The sequence below is a fragment of the Polistes dominula genome, unplaced genomic scaffold (assembly GCF_049000335.1).
Source record: "Polistes dominula isolate Pdom_NZ unplaced genomic scaffold, Pdom_raw_medaka contig_168, whole genome shotgun sequence".
Classification (NCBI taxonomy): domain Eukaryota; kingdom Metazoa; phylum Arthropoda; class Insecta; order Hymenoptera; family Vespidae; genus Polistes; species Polistes dominula.
This window is the reverse complement of record NW_028301024.1, coordinates 1,037,987-1,060,415: the sequence shown is the minus strand read 5'-3', so window position 1 is coordinate 1,060,415 and position 22,429 is coordinate 1,037,987. Positions and strand designations below refer to the sequence as shown.

General features: G+C 30.1%; 4 protein-coding genes across 4 annotated transcripts in view; 1 reads left to right on the top strand and 3 right to left on the bottom strand.

Annotated features, from left to right (window-relative positions):
* Nucleotides 1–618, bottom strand: part of LOC107067088 (ELAV-like protein 1) — a 74,240-nt gene extending 73,622 nt beyond the window's left edge. The window contains exon 1 of the mRNA XM_089174243.1: nucleotides 2–618. The gene's annotated coding sequence lies outside the window, so the exon portion shown is untranslated. The remainder of the gene's footprint in view (nucleotide 1) is intronic.
* Nucleotides 619–6,818: 6,200 nt separating this feature from the next.
* LOC107064709 (RNA-binding protein 5) lies at nucleotides 6,819–13,786 on the top strand. The gene is made up of 7 exons (XM_015317713.2): nucleotides 6,819–7,257; nucleotides 7,610–8,215; nucleotides 8,312–8,381; nucleotides 9,482–9,555; nucleotides 10,798–10,911; nucleotides 11,004–11,915; nucleotides 11,991–13,786. The coding sequence occupies exons 2-7, from the start codon at nucleotides 7,634–7,636 to the stop codon at nucleotides 13,011–13,013; spliced, it is 2,775 nt and encodes a 924-aa protein (XP_015173199.1). The 5' UTR covers nucleotides 6,819–7,257; nucleotides 7,610–7,633; the 3' UTR covers nucleotides 13,014–13,786.
* A 106-nt stretch (nucleotides 13,787–13,892) lies between these two features.
* On the bottom strand, nucleotides 13,893–17,931 carry LOC107064557 (beta1,4-N-acetylgalactosaminyltransferase B). Its single transcript, XM_015317352.2, has 2 exons — nucleotides 16,914–17,931; nucleotides 13,893–16,838 (listed from the first exon to the last, which is right to left on the bottom strand). The coding sequence occupies exons 1-2, from the start codon at nucleotides 17,709–17,711 to the stop codon at nucleotides 16,644–16,646; spliced, it is 993 nt and encodes a 330-aa protein (XP_015172838.1). The 5' UTR covers nucleotides 17,712–17,931; the 3' UTR covers nucleotides 13,893–16,643.
* Nucleotides 17,932–18,067: 136 nt separating this feature from the next.
* Alas (5-aminolevulinate synthase) lies at nucleotides 18,068–22,077 on the bottom strand. Its single transcript, XM_015317364.2, has 4 exons — nucleotides 21,854–22,077; nucleotides 20,287–20,344; nucleotides 18,579–19,879; nucleotides 18,068–18,506 (listed from the first exon to the last, which is right to left on the bottom strand). Exons 1-4 carry the CDS (start codon nucleotides 21,893–21,895, stop codon nucleotides 18,255–18,257), a joined length of 1,653 nt encoding a protein of 550 aa, XP_015172850.1. The 5' UTR covers nucleotides 21,896–22,077; the 3' UTR covers nucleotides 18,068–18,254.
* Between the last annotated feature and the right edge of the window lie 352 nt (nucleotides 22,078–22,429).

Genomic DNA, 22,429 nt, shown 5'->3' with positions numbered 1-22,429 from the left:
CCTGGTTGCGGCAATTACGTTCCTAAAACTCAAGCAATCTGCAGTCGATGTAAGAGCATTAGATGGACAGAAGATGCAGGTACTACGTGAAACGGTACACCTGAACGACGTACAGGACTTGTAAGAATACGCGGCTGCGTCAGAGTTGCGTTATATCGTTATTAACAACAATATAAGACGACGACGACGACGAGAACAACAACTTCGACAAATTGTAAAGATGTTACCAAAATCGTACCCGTAAATTCAACCCACGTAAATTAAGAAAGAAATCGATAATAGTACATTCACGCGCCCTTTCTTTTCCCGTTTTTTATTTTTCTTCTTTAACCAACGTATAACATTATACGTTTTTCCAAAGTATGTGATGCGCGCGCGCGTGTATTATTAACGTATATATACGTATATACGTCCCCACGTGTACATATATATCTTTTATATATCCATATACTTCTCTTCTTTTTTTTTATTATATATGCAATATATGTATATGTATACGTCAGTCAATCGGAACAGAAGAGGAACTAAAACGGAAAGAAATGAAACTATAGCGAAAGAAGGGAGCAGACAAGCGACCAGTAGATCTTCTACCCCTGGGCTCGAGACGGAACTGAACGTGGGCCGACGGACTTGAGACCTCGCCTGGCTGTTTTCCCTCCCTCTTATTCCCACCCTACATATCCTCCCTCAATTCGTTTCAACCCTCTCCTCAACCCAGCGAACCCATCAACGCCCTTTTACTCTCTCTCTCCCCCCCCCTCTCACTCTCCCCTACCTATTCTTTCTCTCTCCCTATTTCTCCCAAACGAAGCTCCCGGTACTTTAGGGTCGGGCAAGACCAGGGCGGTGGTCGTTGAACCAAGTATATAGACAAACTGTCTGCGTCGAACTAGTTGCGCAAGACACGCTAGTATCATCTCTCTCTCTCTCTCTCTCTCTCTCTCGTTCGTTCACTTCCACTCCTTCATTTTCCCAGGAAAAACCACTAACACACGTATAATCAAGCACCGACACACGTACACATACAAACAATAGGATGCAACTTCAGTTGGTTAGATTCGTGCGTGTGCGGCCTTTCCGGCCCATCCTACTTTGGTTGCACTGGCGACCACCAACGACCATCACCACCAACCACCCACTCACCATATTCTCTCCTTACGTATTTGTGTGTCTTTTCGACTTTGGGCAAATCCACACGTACGCAGGCAGTGACTGTACTTTGGGCGGAGACCGATCCCGACCATCCAGGATAACGTTTACCTGCCTCGATATCGAATCCTACAGAAAGAAAACTTTTACCTTTCTCTTTCTTTTTACTTTTTTCTATGAATTTCTGTTTTTGTTTTGAAAGTAAGTTTACGTAATATTTGAAATAAGAATATTTAGCCAATGACTCATAAAAAACATCGTTGTTACTTCTGTTATTCAATGATTTCAGCATTGCTTTATATTTTCATTGAACATTTCTTCTAAAATTCATACAATAGATATTCATTGTCAATACGAGAAATTAATTAATATAAAATTTACTTTTAATTCCTAAACTACGAAATTTGGACTAAATAATTAATTTGACTCGATCACTTGATTGGTTGATAGAATATTATAATTATTTTAAAATATTGTGTCAAGTTAAATAGTCGATACATGACATAGTAAAAATTGTTGAAGAGAAGCAAGGTCTATACCTGAATTCTGGAATTATGGCGCTATCTTGTGATCGTATTGGAAGGCTAACTGCTGTTAGATCGGTCAAATGAAACTCCAACGTTATCGATATGGAATACAAAATGATATACTATTTTATTTTAAAAAAAGAAAACGATCTCAAATAAATTTCAATTTAATTACGACGGACAATAATTATTATCTATAAAACTTTTTTTCAAAAACAATTTAAAATATGTAACTATAGCAAACGAAAGACAAGATAAATATAGTAAATTCTTTTTTGAGTCTTGAAAAAAACAAAAACTTAATTCATTATAACATAATCATTAATTAAAATACTAATACTATATAAAACAAAACAAAAAATAAATATTACCAAATATTTAATAGTGATAAATTCTTAAAGATATATGCATTCTATAACTTGTTTACTACTCCCTATAATTATTGAAATTTACTAACAATTAAAAAAAAATTGAAAAAAGAATGTGCGTAGCCTCCACGCATGATAGACGAAAAACTATTATTATTAAAAAAATAATCAATCCATATATAGAGTGAGTATCCCTTAAAATCGTACACCATTACACTTACTAAATTAAACGAATGCAAAAATAATATACACAAAAAGCCTGTATACTTAAAATCGTACATGTTGGTATAACATTAATCGAAAGAAATGCATATTGTAATCTAAAAGTACAGAATATAAATTCGACGTACCGTCCTCTTCGAATTAATTTCCTTTAATTAATTATCAATCATTTCAGGTATAACATTTTAATGTATTTTACTAATATTTTCGATTGTTTAAATTAAAATACATTTTTTTAAACATTTCTGGCCTGTGATAACTGAATTTAAAATTTTTATTTAACAAATTTCAAATCAAAATTGTTTAATATTTCAAATATATTAATAGCTACGCAATTTTTAAACAAATATGCTTTGTATTATTCTTATTTTAATGAGTATATAACTAATTCTGATACTTAAAAACATTTAAATAACCGTAAAAATAAAGGATGATCAACCAATTTTAAAACTCGGAAAAATCTGATGTTCTAGCTGTTATTCCAACATGTACGATTCTTAAGTCCAGACGTTTTCTGTACATTATTTTAGTATTCGTTTAATTCACTTGTTATAAATTAATTTATTTCTCAATTTTCTTTTCATTCTAAACACACTACATATATCAATAATTTTCAAACAAATACATATCTAGTAAGCGTAATGGTGTCCAACTTTAAAGGACACTCACTATTTACTTATTGGAAGATAATGAAGTTGAAAAAAAGAGTGAAGAAGAGCGAGTGTGAAGTGAAAAAGGGTATGGATATATAATAATTTATGAGTTTTATTGAAAATTTTCGGAACAGTATGTATAAAATTGTTGTTTATTCAATTTTCATTTCTTCTATTTCTAAAAATAATACAAGTGACTTATGCTAACTAAAATATGATACAACAATCAATTTTAATTCGATCCAGATATCTTTGGAATAGTGCATCGATTTATACTTGATCGAGTCGTCGCCTTAATGAAATTATTAGACATTTTTAGGTTGAATATATTTTCCAAAAATGCAATTAGAATCTGTGATCCCTCCGATGCAAAATTCATGTAGAAATCGCCACTCCATATTATCAACATTTTATTGTAATTATTTTTCAAAATGTTAGAAACCTCAGAAGTGTATTTGATCAAATTTTCACAAATGAATTCAATAATATTTTCTTAAATTCGAACTATTATATCAAAACTTAACCGTAAGAACTATTATATTATCTCATCTAATAAAACACTCTGAACACTTGTTACTGTTTATTCTTTACTTTCTACTATTCGAATATTCTTATTTTTATATCGGTCAACTCACGGCTAACTTTATTTTTTTCTTTTGCATCTGTGTCGCCTTTCTCATCTTCATTCATCCCTCATACAAACACATTTCACAATAACTAACTATAACATATCTCACGCATACTCACACAACATTACCTAGTAACTTTCATAATCTCGTTCCACTGTCGATCAACTGTAAGTTCTGTTTCACTCTCTCTATCTCTATCTCACTCTCTCACTCTCTCTCTCTCTCTCTCTCTCTCTCTCTCTCTCCTTTTTCTCCCTACCTCTATGTTCCCTTTTTTTCATGTCATTTCATAAAATTCTATCGCTACCATCGCCTAAAAAATTTTACTTCAAAAATGCTATTGATAGAATGCATGAATATTATATAACATACATTGATTGAAAAAGTACTATATCATATTGTGGGGGAAAATATTTCCATTCCAAATAAATAGATATATGTGAAGAAAGAGATTAACCGAAGGCCCTAAATAATGCTAATGGTAAGTGATCAGAGGGTCATCAGACCTGAATTCGAATTCTGGTCCTATCAACTCTACAACCTAATTTTTTCATCAATCCTACAATATTTTATTATGATATTATATTCATTCATATAATTAATAATACTGAAAGGAAAGATATTTATTGTTTTTATCATATTTATAAAAAAATTTTGACATCTATAAAAGAAGAGAATTATTACAAAAGTTGTCAATTTTGTTTTATTTCATATTATTATCATATTATAATATTATAAAAATACTAAATGTCATTTTCTATTCAATGTTATAAGTGATATGTTAATAATTTATAATTATATGTGATATTTCTATACTATCTAAAAAAATTGTAATTTTAAAAGTCGCATTTCGTTTTATTCTTTTAATTTTTATTTTTTTGTCCATATTTTTTAAAGCTTTTATAATCGGTACATTTATTATAATGTCTACTAACTCTATTTTTGTAAAAATGACTAAAATGTGAAATGGAAACTATTTATTGTATCGTACACGGAGGCTAGATATAAGGAGGACGATCGTAATGTACGCAAGCGTCCGAAAATGAGGGGATAGATCTTTTGCCACTAGAGCGCGTTAGTGTGGCTAATGTCAGGTTTTTAAAACTATTGTCGCGGGCACGGAGGATAGATAACAGGAGTCCGAACGTAATGTTAAAAGAATGGTATCAATTTATGGGACAAGATATTTTGCCGGTAGGGCGCGCTGCTTTTCACAGAGTACTCGTTTAAATATTTACGCGGGAAATCTTGTTGTTATTGACAGTTATGAAAAAAAATATTTTGAGAAACGTGGAATTACATAAAAGTTTAAGGAAATTTTTAGAAACCTCAAACGTTTTCAACTCAGCTATATCGAGAAATTTAAGAGATAATCTGCAAAGTTAAAAACATCTGATATTAATAAATCATAATACAAAAATCAGTAGGCACCAAACCATTTTGTTTAAAAAAATAGATTTATGCGAAGAAAAATTTTAAGAAATTGAGTTTATAGTTCATTTTTAATCTTTCCATGTAAAACTATTAAAAATTGTCTCTATGAAAATTTACTAGAAAAAATATTTTTAAAAATTGTCAAATGCCTATTTATTTAAGTATCACAATAAATATACTTGAAAAAAAAAATAATAAATAAGTTAGTGTCAAACATATTATTTATTAAGAGTACAAATAAAACATATTTAATATTTACAAATTATTATAGTTTTAAGAGTATCCGGAATATTGCTATAGAGAATTTTAAATTATTTTTTAAATTAGAGTGATTAATTTTTTTATTGATTTACTGAGCATTTCAACATTCTTTCGAAAAAAAATAAAACTAATTACTTTTATATTACACACAAAAAATAAAAATATAACAGTTTTCAAATATTATTTAAAAACTAAACAAATGTAATAGTCAATTATTTGTTAATAAATTTGTTATAAAATTTTTAATATTATCTTGAGATTACTCACTTTTGGTGCTTTGAATAAAGCCACTTTTCATAAATTCTCCCCTGCCTTTCGGCCAGTAAGGCAACCATAAACGGCACAACACTCTTTCCCATTTTTTAATAAAAATTATTCTAAAAAAATAAATTAATATTTTATATTTAATTTAAATGTAATAATAATAATAGTATCGGTACACTCTGAATACTTACGCTGCTAGTGGCAAAAAAGAGAACTATGATCTGGGTCAAGAAATGACTACCACAAAAAATGGGGAAAATCCTATATCGTTTGGACTCCTGGTATCTATCCTCCAGGGTCGCGGGAATGTAATGTATGTATTATGGAGGGTAGAGGTAAGGAGTATCATCTATGTACTAGGGACCCTATAGGATGGACGCGCAATGTACATTGCTGGGGGACAAAACTCGTGTAGTCACGTGATTGCGCGCGAATAATTTAACTAACCACAGCCGTTAATACATACTAAAGATAAACATGGCTGCGCGATGCAACGGAATCTGTCCCCCATTTTCAGCCTAGCAATGTATATGGCGCGTCCTTCCTATAGGGTCCCTACTATGTACATGAAAAGTGTACGTCGAAATGCATTCAATTAGGGTGGCGCCACAGTAGCTTTAGGGTAAATTTTAAAGGAAGCGTCAAATATTATTAGAGTAGGATTGAGAAATAAACAAGAACACAAATTTCACAACACAAATTTTACCCATAACTATTTTGTTATTCACATACTTTTTCATAAAATTAAATGATAAAAAATCAATAAACGTACTATTCATAGTTTACGAAATAAAATCACTCTAGCTACACGTTTTTTCATAATAATTCTTTAAGGTTATATTTACTACATTATTTTATACTGCACAAGAGTTGAAATTTTCAATAATTAACTACTTTAGTCGCCAATAATATTAAATTTTTTAACTTGGCGTACTTTAATTCGTTTATAATTGCTACATTCATACCATACCTTTTATCTACATCAGCGCCATTCTGGAAGGTTTTTGAACTGTTATTTACAACATACACTGGACACTTTTTCAAATTTCCTCCCATATAAGATGATACTCCTTACCTCTACCCTCCATATATCGTACATGAAAAATGGCATATACGTTTCTCTTAAGATTACAAAAAATATTATTCTAGGTATTTTCTATTGTTACTTGATTTTTACGTATACAGAAGTGTTTCTAATGTTGTAGCCTTTGTAGCGAATCAGACTTGAAATAATATTGTCCAATAAAATACTCGATCAAATAGCCGCACATGCGCAGATTAATCATTTTTTTCTACGAATAATCCGACGATACTTTAATATAATCTAAAATCTAAAAGCAAACGGAAGATATAGTGTAACAAAATTAGTAACTAAAGTCATTTTCGAATGAATTGGAAACGTCGATTATTCATTTTTGAATACATATTTAACATATTCTTAAAACACTGTGGAAACTCGACATTACATATTCTCTAAAACGTGACATCTATCGCTCTTTCTGTAATCAAAGTAAATACGTGCTCGGAACACGTATGGAATTCGTTATTCCTGGGACAACCGCCATGTTTCCTAAATGAAAAGAAGCATCCACGCCATTGTTCGCGTCATACTGTATGCTGAACAGTTTATCTAAGATTTCTGGAAACTAAAAAAAAGAATACTCCGAAGTCTGTAGGATCGATTAAATCTTTTATTATACTATCTGTGTTGCAACTGTGTAGAACAAAAACGTTATAGATCTATTTATCGGTAAGTACATATTAATTCAATCTTGCGACCCACATCAATCGTGGCGTGTAGTAAAGCTTTCTTTCTCTATACGAAATTCGTTATGTTCACCTAATTTTAAGATTAATTTCATTATTTCTTGTCACGATTTTATTCTAACAATCTAATCATGAAATGTTTTATATAAGGTTCTTTTAAATTATTTTAAAAAATCTCATCTCTTTTATATTTTTTCGATATTTAACATTTGTTTTATACAGTATGAATTTATATATATAGTTTCCTAATTTCAAATAATGTATATGGAACACTGCATTTCTTCCTAAAGTATGTGTTGACAAAGTTTATTGTAAAATTTTTTAATCTGTTTTAGTGGTGCAATAAATGTGCTAACAACATGTATAGCAACAACATTGATCCTTGGGAACCAGGTTATGGACCGGAAAGAAGAGGACATACCTCTGACTTTGATTACCGTAATGAGTATGGAGGCAATCGATCACCTGATTATGGAGAACATCGGGACTCAGATCATCGAGATAGAGATCATCGTAGTCCAGAATACAGAAATCATCGTGGAAGAGATAGAGATCGGGAAAGAGATCGTTCAAGGGATAGGAGAGATCGTAGCAGAGATGATAGAGACCGTAGTTATAGAGACCGTGAAGACCGTTATGGAAGGCAAAGAGATAGAGACTCTACAGAACGGGATCGTGATCGTGATCGAGACCGAGACCGTGATAGGGACAGGGAACGGTCAAGAAGGGATAGGGAAAGGGAAAGGGATAGAGAACGTAGAGGGAAAAGAGAGGACAGAGATAGGGATCGGGATGATGACCATAGTCGTGAAAGTTTGGACTTTGATCATGACCATGGTCGTGCTTATGGCTCGTCCATGGAAGGCATCCACTACAAATCTCAATCTCCCAACAACACCATAATGATTCGAGGGCTCGCGCAGCATATTACTGAAAATGACGTAGGTTGTCAACTTAAAGGCCCAAGATTGTGGCCACTTGTGAGTCGGTGTTAGAAAACATACATCACTATTATTATTATGATGTGTGTATCACAGGTGCGGCAAGACATCCTCAATTGTGGTCTCATGCCAAAGGACATCAGGCTTATTCGGAAAAAAGATACAGGTAATTATTGTTTATTTATTATTTTATATCGTTCCCTTCGTAAAATATATATTCGTATCATTAGTTCAATTTGGGATTATTTCTTCGGGTGTCATTAGAACTATATTTCAACAGCTATCTTCGTGGTATATAGATATGATAAAAATAAGAAATCAAGATTAAACTTCTATAATTGTTTTATTTCATCTTCTATTTGGAGAAAAGATTTTATTTGTGATACTGATTTCGTGATTTTACTAAATTTAAAAGTTTATAAATGAGCTTCATTTATTCAGATATAACATTTTCCATATCATTCATACATTTTTTAAAAGCAGTAAAATCTGCAATTGATTCATAATTAATTATGAATCGATTTTCTACTCATAATATAAAGGTAAGTTCATTACACATATAAGAAGGATAGTCGAAGAAAATTAATTCATCGCAATTTTGGTCATTGAACAATATAACTTTTTCATTTAAAAAAGAAAGAAAAACAATTTAAGCATCCATGTAATTTAAATTTAATGGCTACCAACCAATTTAGTATGTCATTTAAAATCAGGAAATCTTAATAATTTCTATATAAATTATAATCTAAAGAAAATACAGCAGGAAATAATTAAAGCTATCTTCTTCTTTTCTCTCTCTCTCTCTCTCTTTTTCTCTACTCTCTTTCTTTCTCTCCTTTTGTCTGTCTGTCTGTCTGTATCTGTGTGTGTACGTGAATGCGTGCATGCGTGCACGCATTACGTCAAAGAACTTTTGATTTTTTTTTTATTTCTTTCCAATTATATCAAGTTAATGATCGCGAAAAGACAAAATAAGAAAAAGAACAAAAATGGAAAGCAAATAAGTTTCGTTAGGGCTGATGTTTGAAAGCAAAATTCATGTTGCGTTAAACGATTCGAGTATCGGTGAAGTCTTTCGTCAGGCAGATAGAATTCGTTCTGCTGAGCTTTAGGTAAATGGAAAAGAAAACGAAGGGACGAAGCGAAGAAACACTTCGTTCGAAAGTCTGTCAATGGTTGGTGCTGTGATTGCCTGCCCTCTCAGAGTAGAGATCTCCAGGCAAAACGTGGATTAACTTTGGATATGTGTGTATTTGCTCTGTATAGGTGCTTCGCGAGGTTTTGCATTCGTCGAGTTTAACGCGACTCAGGAGGCTGCACGGTGGATGGAGATGAAACAGGTAGAAAGAAGTTCAATCCACATACCCAACCGATGTGTTGTTCGCGTGCCACCGATGCCCCGTGGCGGCAAGGCACGGTAACGCGGCCCTTGGCCTTCCCCACGGCCATGGCTGTGCACCTATCTCAAAGGCTACTTCAATCTACCATATCTAATTATTTATCTAGGAGTCCCACTTTGCAGACTTTTCTTAACTGGCTCGCTATTACGTCTATCGGATTAATTTTTATAGAAAAGCTCGCGACGCGTGCTTTTATCTATCCTCCATTTCTCATAAAAGTTTGTGGACTAACAATGAAGATTGGAGGAGGGTCATTCCAGCCGTCTTAAATTCTAAAAATGTATTTACATATATATACATATTTAAATGTATATATATTTTTGTGCATTTTTGTTACACGTATGATTAATTATTTATAAATTGACTTAAGCTAATACTTGTCAAATATACATTGGCATTTAATAATAGTGCATTACTCAATTTCTCATCAGTTGGAGAAGATTTATCTTGCCTCATATTATTCTATTCACATAAATCAAAATGATTAAGTCTTACATTTATATATATATCAATGACAAATTGATCATTTTCATAGATATAAATGATTTGTTTGTCTAATAAAAAAAGCAATATTTACATGACTTGAAAACTGTATGCAATTCTGTGGCTTGTAATTTGCTTTTAATATTGGCCTATTGCTTTTATATATTTTAAGAGATATTATCTTTAGATAATTGACATATGTTAAATATATCTGAACATCATGACTATATACTTTTTTCTTTTTGTATTTAATAGAATGAGACTGGTGAAAAAGAAAATCTTCTACTGGTATGAAATGAACTGATACACTATCATTGACTGCTGATCTATAATCAATAATGCAATTTATAACAAAAGATTATTACTTCAATTTGTACTTTATCATATCTTTTATAAAACAAATAATTTCTAGTTTTTGTAATAAATTAGTAAGTGTGTGTGTGTGTGTATTGAACGTTTGCTCAAGTCTATAAACATTTAAATTTACCGTCAATATGTAGTAACAAGTAAATGAATCAACAAGTCGCGTGGAATGACCTACATAATAAGCCGACGGCATTCATTTTGTTTGCTGTTCGTTCGGGACGGAAAGCTATGAAGTAGAAAACTATAATTTCGTCACCAAGAAGAAAATTTACGGGTTAAACAGAGGCCTTCGGAAGACGTTGGACGGGATAACACTGAAATTCTCTGTTTCAGGGAGTCCTAATGCTACAGGATCAATATCGTGCATTAATGCAATACAGTATACCAAAGGATTGTCATGTGGATAAACTACCTGCAAAGAACACACAAGATTGGCATTGTGTAAAGGTGTGCATATTAATTTCATTGCAAAAGTTTATAAAATATATATATATATATATATATATATGTAATAAATTTGTCTTATCAACATTTTGCAGTGTGGAGCACACAATTTTAAAAGACGTGAAACGTGTTTCAAATGTTCTGCTTCAAGGGCAGAGAGTGAAGAAGGTGGAGAAGGTAGCGATGAGATTAGTCCACATCCTACCAATACTGTTCTCCTTAGAGGATTGGATGTATTAACCACCGAAGATTCGGTTCTTCAAGCAATGAAAAATTTGTCGTCAATGCCAATTAGAAGTATACGCATTGGACGTGATTCTCTTACAAATACGTCAAGAGGTGTTTGTTATTTAGAAATGGGTAACGTTGTGGATGCAATGTATTTACATACAGCGCTCACAAAGCAAGGATTAGTCGTTGATGGCAGGAAAGTAGAAATTGCATATTGCAAGTTACATCAGATTAATAACACTAATGCATGGAAATCTAATGATAATCAATCGCAAAGGTATACCTTAGATGATGTAGCTCAATTGGCAGAATATAGCGCCAATTTATATGCTAAAACACCAGCACAAAAAGCTCATTATCTTCAGTATTATACACAGTACTATCAAAATCAGATAATGCAAGGAACGACTATTACATTACCTTCATTGAACCAAACGGACAGAGTAAATGCAGCTGCTGCAGTAGCTCAGTCTGCTATCCAACAGCTACAAGCATCTAGAAAAATAGGCGATCCAGATGAAATGAAGGGCAGACCAACTCCTACCGCACCAACTAGTACAACTTTAGCAAGTGGAAGGGTTCCTGCCCATGCAAATGATGGAAAAGTTTATTCGGTGCCTGATGTTAGCACCTATCATTATGACGAATCTTCGGGTTATTATTATGATCCAAGTACAGGATTATATTATGACCCTAACTCACAATATTATTATAATAGCCACACACAACAATTTCTTTATTGGGATGCAGAATCATTCTCCTACCAACCAGCAAAGGTAATTTATTTTTTTATATAAAATTATAAACAGACTCGATATATTAGTAATATTTACATTATTCATATTTTTTAGACAACCGCAAGCGTTACCCCAGCAACAGGTACTGCTACTACGAGTGGAACTACAATAACAGCAACCGCTAGCAGTACCGATTCAGCTACTACAGTCGTTACTCAAGCTGCTACCCCATCATCAACAACAGTAACTCATGATGTACTGAAAGAAGATGAAAATAAGAAAAAAGATAGTAAACAAGACAAAGTAAAAGTTGCTAAGAAAATAGCAAAGGACATGGAACGGTGGGCAAAAACGTTAAATCAGAAAAAAGAAAATGCTAAAAGTAATTGGAATTCAGAATTCACTGGAGGCGATGGTAATCAAGGTATAGGGAGTGGAGCCGCTGACGCTGGTTATGCTATACTGGAAAAGAAAGCTCTAGCAAATTCATATCACGAAGAAGAAGATCCCAGTGGAAGTAATGGTTTAGTAGCTGCTTATGGTGGTGGAAGTGACACAGAGGAGGAAATTGAGGATGTTCAACAAGAAGAAAGGCAACATACGGATTGGAGCAAACTAGCTTGTTTGCTTTGCAAACGACAATTCCCAAGTAAAGAAGCGTTGCTTCGACATCAACAATTGTCAGATCTTCATAAGCAAAACTTAGAAAATTGGTATCAGGTGCGTGGTTTAGATCCGAACGATCCTCAACAAAGAAATAATAAATATCGGGATAGAGCTAAGGAAAGGCGAGCTAAATATGGCGAACCGGAGCCACCACAACCTAATAAATTAAAAGAAAAGTATTTAAAAACCAGAGTGGAAGACATATCTGTTTCGTATGAAGAACCTACAAGAACAGGCATTGGTTCGGATAATGTTGGCAATAAGTTATTACAAAAGATGGGATGGAGCGAAGGAATGGGTCTTGGAAAATCAAATCAAGGTAGAACGAGTATCATTGAAGCAGAAAGACGAGTTCCTACCGCAGGTTTAGGAGCTAAATCATCATCCTATAGTGCTCTACCTGGAGATACGTATAAGGATTGTGTAAAGAAAATGATGTATGCTCGTTATCAGGAACTATCCGACACGTAATACGTCAAGTATTGTTAAATAGATTTTATATATATATAAAATATATATATATATATATATATATATATAAACTTGTATTCATATTTTACATAGATATGATATATAGTTACATATATTCACATTATTTGATAAGCATTGAACATGCCGGAAACTGCATAGTAATAATCGGTTTTTAAGATTACATTTAGTTTGGTGAAGATTCATTATTTTTCACGTCAAAGGCCATGATTATTTCATATATACTTATTGATAGACAAAATAACTGAAGAACAATAATCACTTGACAGAAAATAATGAATTCTCTATTATAAGAAATATAATACAACTATTAATAACAATAAACAATTTTATTTATGCAATGGCACCTTATTAAACTTATAATAATCAATAATGTTTTTCATACTTAATATTTCTACACCTTTAATCACAATCATGTTAGGATTAACTTTTGATGGAATTCCGTACCACATTCTCTAAACTTTATTGATAATGATACGACAATTTTTGTGTCGATTATATAAAATGTGATGATACCTAAAAATAAAATATACAGTTTAGTATCAATAGATCATACGATTATATCGAGTCTATTAGTCTTTATCTAAATCTGGATATTCCAACTTTAAACTAAAAAAATATTAAGAAATATCTTCATAATATGTACAAATTGAGCCAACTCTTCCTTTAATATATGGTAAATGCATTGAGAAGAGTGTTAATAGTAACAATAATAATAATGCTATTTCAAAAATTACTTATAATTTAGTTTAAATGATTTTTCCTTTATTAACACTAAGATTATTTTTTAAAAATCATTTTAAATAGTTATTACTTACCCATAATACATCGAACTTCATAACTTCATAATAATGTTCTGTATTAAGTAAAATTTTCGTAAATAAGTAACATAATTATATTTATTACACAGTACAATCACAAGGGATATGTACATTAATCTTTCTTTTTACAAGTCTTATCAAAGTTTAGGATTATGGATTAACAATTTTCGTTATATATGTAAACGTCTCTTCTAAGCTATTATACAATTTAACCTTATTTTTTTAATTTACTATCCACAATGTGTATGAAATGGTAAACTAGACAAAATAATAAATATACTGCGAAATATTGCTAAACATAATGTCTTGTTTTTATATGCAGTAGAACCTCGATTATTCAAATACTCTACTATGTAGTAATTATCCAATTACACTCTGTTATCCAAACACATTTTACATGTTATCGCTATTTACATTAATCCTCCTCTAAATTCTAAATAAGAATGATAACATTGACTTGTGCATGATGAACGAATTTTATCTCGAAGTTTATAAAAAATCAATGCATATGAAATACATATGAACCCATAATTATGAAAGTGATTTAAGTCACATATCTCTTATTTAAAAATATATACAAAATTATATTTAAACATATTTAAATTATGGGCACAAATATGAAAATCAAAGTCAGAATATATTTATTTTATTATTCCAATATTTTCTTAACATTAGGACAATTGTATACCTATTTCTACCTGAGAAGTTTAAATAATTTATTTTTTAAATTAATAAGTCACTTAAGAAAAGACAGTATTTTATGTATTTTTATTAATTTTCTTATTTTACAAGAGAAAATTAAATATAAACTAAATAATAATTATAATATAATAACAATAATCATTCACTCTGTCTTTTCTTAGATAGGAAAATGCATTTACAACATTTTTACTTTTCACATCCGACGTCGACCAGAATTTTATACTAAACTTTTTCGACTCGTTTGGCATATATGTAAGTCTATTCAGGTTTTGGTCAGGAATAATTGTTCATCAACTATAATGGCAACTCCTGGTTTATAACATATTTGGCTATTTTCAACGAAATTATTCCACATTTTTGAAACTAATACAAGTTTGTTTGCAATCATTGGCTTCTTTCATTTTGCTTATCAAAATGAATTATCCGGAAAATTTCAGCAAATCTATTTCTGCTTATTGTTTTTTGAGGAAAATTCAAATCTCCATTTTTTGAACTATAAATATGAAAGTCTTAGGTTCTTTGCTTCATGTGATTTGCTTCATATAAAAAAAAGAAATTAATTTACAAAATTAATTATTTATATTTTAGAAATTATTATTTATATATATTTATATATATTAATTAATTATTATTTTAGAAAAACTAATTCTAAGACAAAATTTAAAAACAAAAGAAATACTGAAAATGAGTAATGATTATAAGTAATTTGTATTCTTCTTAGTTGCTCTAATGTTAAGCCAAAACACTCTTTTCCCCTGATCAGTACGGATAATTAAGGTTCTACCATACACCCATTCCTTGATTTACACGATATATCCGTTCCACAGAAAATAATTACCATAAATAATTATATTTGTATATTAAAATTGGTACCCTTGTTTATATATGTATGTATATTTTTCAAATTATTTATGCTTTTTTTAAAGCAGTAACAGTCTAGTAAAATATAATTAAAAATAATATAAATTTTTTAGATATCATAAAAATTCTTCTAAAAGATTTAGCATAAATTCGTAAATAAATGTAACATATCCATGAAATTAAAATTTATACATTTAATAATAATATAAAAGAAAATGAAGTCCGAAATACAATTTTTGTATCGACTGCTGTATCATTAAGTTGTAGCTTTAGTTTTAGAATCTTTTATATAGTATTAATTTTTTTAAATACTACAAATCGGACTATCATATTTTAGTTATGTGTAGTATTTTAAATAATATATGTATAAATTAAATAGTAAATTAAAAAATCAAAAATATCATTAACTTTTTGTAACTGAAGCCATTTATTGACAATGTTTGATTATTTAAAAAAATAATATCACAATTGGTATATAAATTCTTAAAAGTTATAAATGCTCGTGAAAGTTTTGTTATGCTTTCCAGTTCTATATACAAAAATGTGTTGTTTAATTGCTTTCTTAAAAATATAAAAAACTAGTATAATTATTGCTTTACACATATTTTGATATTATAGATACAGAATAATTTAATTGCAATCGCTATTTGTTTAACTTACATATTTATGCTATTAATATAAATTATATTTCTATAAAAAGTGCTTAGTCGCTTAAAAATTCAAGATTTAAATTGTTAAATGTTTGTTAGATACATACAAATACTGCACACTATCCACTTACATTCTCACTTTAAATATTTATAATAATATATTAATAATATATATTTATCTATCACATAATTTATTTATTTGTTTAACTTAAAAATTCCACAAGCACGATCTCTTTGCGAAACTATGAGTATATGGACATGATAATACAATATAGACTCCAAGATCATACCATGTAATGTAAGAAATGACAATATTTCACACTGTCAATACGATAATTGTAAAACATATATACAATTCTAAATCTTATATATACTATTTGTTAATATCTACCAGTCATTTTCTACTCACAATTAATACTTTCTACACCCACTGTATGTAAATTTGTAAATGTACAACATAAACATAAACTATAACTACACCTAGTGACATTTCATTATATTGATGAAATTGAATAATGTAGATAGTACAGCAGAAAAAAACTGTAAAGATTATATAAAAAATGGATATAAAGTTAAAATTAAACATCAGCTAATATCCAAGAATACAATGGTCGTAGCTGATGATTTAATACACTGTATTCAAGATTGCTAATGCCATCAGTATCATATCTTCTGGCAGCATTTTCTAAATTTGCAAATCTTGCACTACTAGGTGATTCTTTCTTATGACTTATCATATAATACTGTGCTATATCAGGCCCAAACCGTGTGATCTGTTAAGAATATCATTGTCATTAGATTATTATCATAGAGAGAAAAGCAGTAAAAATTATCTTATAGTAGCTTACTTGAAGTCCCCTTGATTGTAGACGACTATAAAAGTCATCGTCTTCTCCACCCCACCCATAAAAGACATTTGAAAAGCCATTAACTCTTTCAAATTGCTTGCGAGTCAATGCTATTGCTCCTCCGAATAAACCAGTATAAGGTAAATTATATCGGAACGTATTTACACTAGAACTCATATGCCTTGGCATTTTAGTACAAGCATAGATATTATTAGGATTCTGTGGTATTAAATCTATATCTTGAAATATAAAACAATGAAAATCGTTAATTTTTGTTGCCTCTGCATATCCGACATTAAACAATTTGGCACGATTAAATTCTCGCATAGGACTTTGTTCTATCACAAATATTCTGTAATTCAGATTCTGTGCCTGTAAGAAAGGATGTATATAATTCATAAAGATAGCAAGCTGCGTTTGCCGGTTGCGGTATGGTAAGATAATAGCAACGTTAAAAAGAGGATGGCAATTCAATGGTTTCCATTGTCCTCCAGGAAGGATTCCTAAACGACGTGCCATAGCAATTGGGTCTTCTCGTAGATGTTCCTCTGGATATAGTAAATGTGAAGACCGTTCATTATTTATTGAAATCGAACAAGAGTTATCTCTTGGTGGATATGATCTTTCCATTTCATCATAAATATCTTCAGATTTTATAAATGTATAATGCGAAGCAAATCTTGCCGGATGTAAACAATAACATAAAATTAAAATCGTAGTGACAGTATAAGACAAGCCACGTGCGTAATCGGAGAGAAACGCAATGAACATTTTCAAAATGTTTAAAAAAATTCTCATTTTAACCTCACTTTAATACATCAATCATAACACAACTTATGGTTTTCTCAAAGAACAATGTGGCTTAGGCAAAATTTTAATAATGTGCATTCTCTTAGAACAAATTTTATTTCGAACAGCTTTAGTTAATGATTTTTATAATAAGTGAAAATTAAATTATTATAAATCAGACTCTTGAGAGATGCAGACGACAATTACGTTCAAAATACGCATGCGTATAATTTAAGTTGTAACTGATAACATATATAATACTGATAACGTGTGACACATGTAATAAAACAATAGATTCTTTTTTTATATAAATTTATACTTTTTAATATAAAAAATAGTATAAAATAGAAAAGGAGAATAAATAATTTAAAATTTTTGTAACTATTTATTTTAAGTTAATAGATTTAATTAAATCCGTTTATTTTTTGAACAAATCTTACGATTTGAACTTTCTAAAAACATTATATGTATCCACATAAATAAACTTTCATCTTTTAACAGTTTTTGTTTGTACGATAAGAAATCTTTACATTATATTAATATATACATTTGTCAATGAACTAATATTGCACGTGCCATTTCATTAGATTTAGATTCAATTATAGGAATATTTAAATGATGAAATACATCCAGTGTATCTCTTAGAAACTGATCCATCATCGCTTTTGTATGCTTTGGCGTTGGTGCTAGTCTTAATTTTTCTTCACCTTTTGGAACCGTAGGATAATTTATAGCTTGAACATAATGTCCTTTGTCTCGTATTAGCATATCAGCTATTTGACTACATAATAATGGATCACCTACCTGTAAAATAAAAATGAAATAATCTTAGAAAAACATGTGTTACAACATTACAATACATAGTAATAAAGTTACTTTTAATGGAATAATATGAGAAGGCGAAGGTTCCAATGGAAGTCCAGCAGTAGTAAGAATAGATTTCATATAGGCCACATTTGTTTGATGACTAGTTCTTAAAGACCTTCCTTCATCTGATGCCAAAATTTCAATAGATGTTAATGCTCCATACAGAACAGTTGGTGGCAATGAAGTAGTGAAAATAAATCCTGCTGCATAGCTTCTAATCATATCAATAAGTTTAGAAGAAGCAACAATGTAGCCACCCACATTGCCGAAAGCTTTTCCAAGTGTACCAGATATTATATCCATTTTGTCAAGAACCCAATCTCTTTCTCCGATGCCGGCACCAGAGTATCCATATAAGCCCACTGCATGAACTTCATCCACAAATGTTAAAGCACCATATTTGTGTGAGATATCACATAATTCTTCTAAAGGGCATATATCACCTGTCATGGAATGTACTGTTTCAAATGCTACAATTTTTGGTATATTTTTATCAACTTTACATAGAAGCTCTTCCAGATGTTTGACATCATTGTGTCTAAAGATATGTTTAGGTACACGACTATTACATATACCATGTATCATAGAAGCATGATTAGCAGCATCAGAAAATATATGGCAATTTGGTAAAAGTTTAGCCAATGTATACAATGTTGAATCATTAGCTACAAAACATGAAGTGAATAATAATCCAGCTTCTTTCTGATGCAAAGAAGCAAGTCTTTTCTCCAATTTTTCATGACCCATGGAATTTCCAGATATGTTACGAGTCCCACCTGCGCCTGCACCAAATTTATCCAAGGCTTCTCGAACAGATTTAATTACAGCTGGATGACGAGACATGCCTAAATAATCATTAGAACACCATACTGTGATAGGTTTCTCGCCCCAGGAATATTCCATTGCAGCTGGAAATTGCTCAGCCAAACGATTTACTTTTTTGAAGATCCTGTACGAATGATCTTTTTTCTTTTTCATAATTTGTTCATGGAAATACTCTTGATAAGGAAAATTAGTTTCTTCTTTAGGTTTTTCTTTAGTTTTTTCTTTAGTGGTAAGATCAATAATATCTTCCTCTACTGTCAGACTTGCCTCTTTTATTGTATCTGGTTCTTTAGCAAGAAATGGACAATGATTTTCTATAGATTCAGATATCTGTGCTTCAGCCGTGTTTCCTGCTAATGTACTGGATAAACGAGACATTACTGGACAGTGTTGACGATAATTCATTATTACAGATGTTCCATAGTTACGTACATAATTGGCTGATAAGCGAGTTAAAAATGGACAGGGCATATTTCTCGTTTGTGCTGAAAGAAATCAACTTTTATAAAATATAGTCTGGAAACTTAATCAATAATAAATAATTGAAAATTATAGTTTAATATAAACTAAGTTAATAAAAAAATTGTTCATATGTACATGTCAGTAACATAATGATACAATATTATACCATCAAATATATCCATAAAATTCAATATTTCGTCGTGAAAATGCCCAAATGCGTGTTCAATAGCGCAATATTATATTATTAAATATGTTTATAAAATTTCGTGATTTTGAGAATATCTACATGAGCGATATCGTAAATAATAACAAATTATTTTTATAAGATAGAATTAAAAAGATGTAGGTATATATGGAAGTGACAAGAGAAAGTAAGAAAACGTAATTATACAGAATATCATTTAATATAAAAAGAATACATTTTCTTTACCTTTAGAGGTATTAGTAATGTGAATAGAACTTCTGTATTGAATGCACTTTCGTATCAGCTGAAATCAGAGAAAGAAGAAAGAAAGATTCGTATGTGATAAATGTTATTCAAATATCTTCATGAATAAAATGAGGTCGTGATTCGTGGCTGATAGCCAAGCAATTCGAAAGTAAAGAGAACACGAAACACGAGATTTGATAATCGTACACAATCGAACAGCTGGTAAGTGACTGACTTTAACACTTCAGAACATACGTCTCCCGTACCACAGTCGTTACTATCATGATGAGAGATACTCTCACGCCTATTGCTCATGCGCCAAGAGTAAAATTTAAATTCTACGAAAATAATTTTAGGTTATGTGTATATCAAGTACAATACAATATCAAATATTATTTTGTTGAATAATATATATTAAATATTAATATTATTAAATTAAAAATTATCTAATTTCGGACGAGGACATAATAAATATGTCATTATCATTTAAAAATACTGGTACACTTGTAAACACAACTTTTAAAATACTAGGTATTCGTATATCTATATATATATATATATTCAAGATAGCGGCTAGAAACTACGGAGACAGCCGAAATAAAACAGAAACATCCGAATAGAAATTTTTTTTTTACTTGACTTTACTTACGCGAGAAACTCTTACAGTCGATGAATAAATAATTTTTTTTCTTTATTTTTCAAGTTTAAATAAAAAATTTTTGTCACTATCTTGTAAAACATTAAATTTTAGGAAGGTAAAAAAATTTTCAAGGGGTCATTCCTTTTAAAATTAGAAAGAAAAAAAACTATTAAAAATGGTGTGAGAGAATCTCTCTACACCATAGTATTGAAGTGTTAAACTCGGGCTCGTACTTTCGATAAATTGAAATCGCTTTACTATCATACGTAAAAACATCGAATATTACTGGGGAATTCCATCACTACTTTCTATATTTCGAAACTCTAATCCTATTTGAGACTGCGTGAATTTTCCAATTATTTTTTTAACCATAAGTACTTCATTTTTATTTTTTTTTAATTTTCTTTTTCCTGTGTGGTTAAAACGGATCAACAAATATAATTCATTATTACGTATGTTGAAAAAGAATTTAACAATTAATGGCAAATTTGACATATTTCTTAGCAAAAAATATTTAATATATGTATTTATGTAAAAATTTATACAAGACATTTCAAAAAACCGTAAAAATTAATAAAAAGATACTTAAAATATTTAAGTAATCGTAATAATGAGCGCTTAATAATACTTAAATATTTATATTAATTACATGGCTTATCTTTTTAAATTTTGATTTCACAATGAATCGTAATCTCTTTTTTATTATAGGTAATCATCTATATTAATTAATTTTCTATATTAATTGATAATCTCTTTTTTATGTATTTTAAATCTAATAAATATATTTCTTTTTTCAAATTAAAATATTTATAAATTCAGTTCCATATTTATATAATAGGAATGTACTATTTCGTTTTACAGATAATAGTTTATAAAAGAATTAAAATTAAACATTAAGGCGATTATCTAACAAATAAAAATACTTACTTTTTGGGAATTAAGGAGAAGAAAGTTGCTGTTATTTACCATATTGTGTAGCAATAAAAAAAATTTAATAAAAATGCGAATATTTATATAGAAATAGTAAGATTTCTGATATTTAAATAATCTATAGTTTTTAAATTAATTAGTTTTTTATTTCTATATAAGAGCACGTTTACGAATAAGAAAATTCACAAGAACCGCGGTTTAAATGAGACGCAACCCATCTGGTAGAATTTGGTTATGATTTTACTCTTTTATGCGAACTCATTCCGTTCGTTTGAATTAGGAATATTACCCAATCATCATTTGCAATGACCTTTTCGTATTGGTGGTCAACACAATTCATTGTATTATGCATATATAACTTTATTTCGTGCGTCACCGTCTTTTACGTAAATACAACAATACTCCAACAGCAGAAATTGTTCTATTTGATAAATAAAGATTGTATGTTTTTTCTACTTAAAAAAAAAATAACAAACAAAATCATCGTTTTAAAAATTATATAAAATTTTCAATAATTCTTATATTTAATAAACTAAAATAGTCATAATATAGTTATTGATATCTTTGAATCTT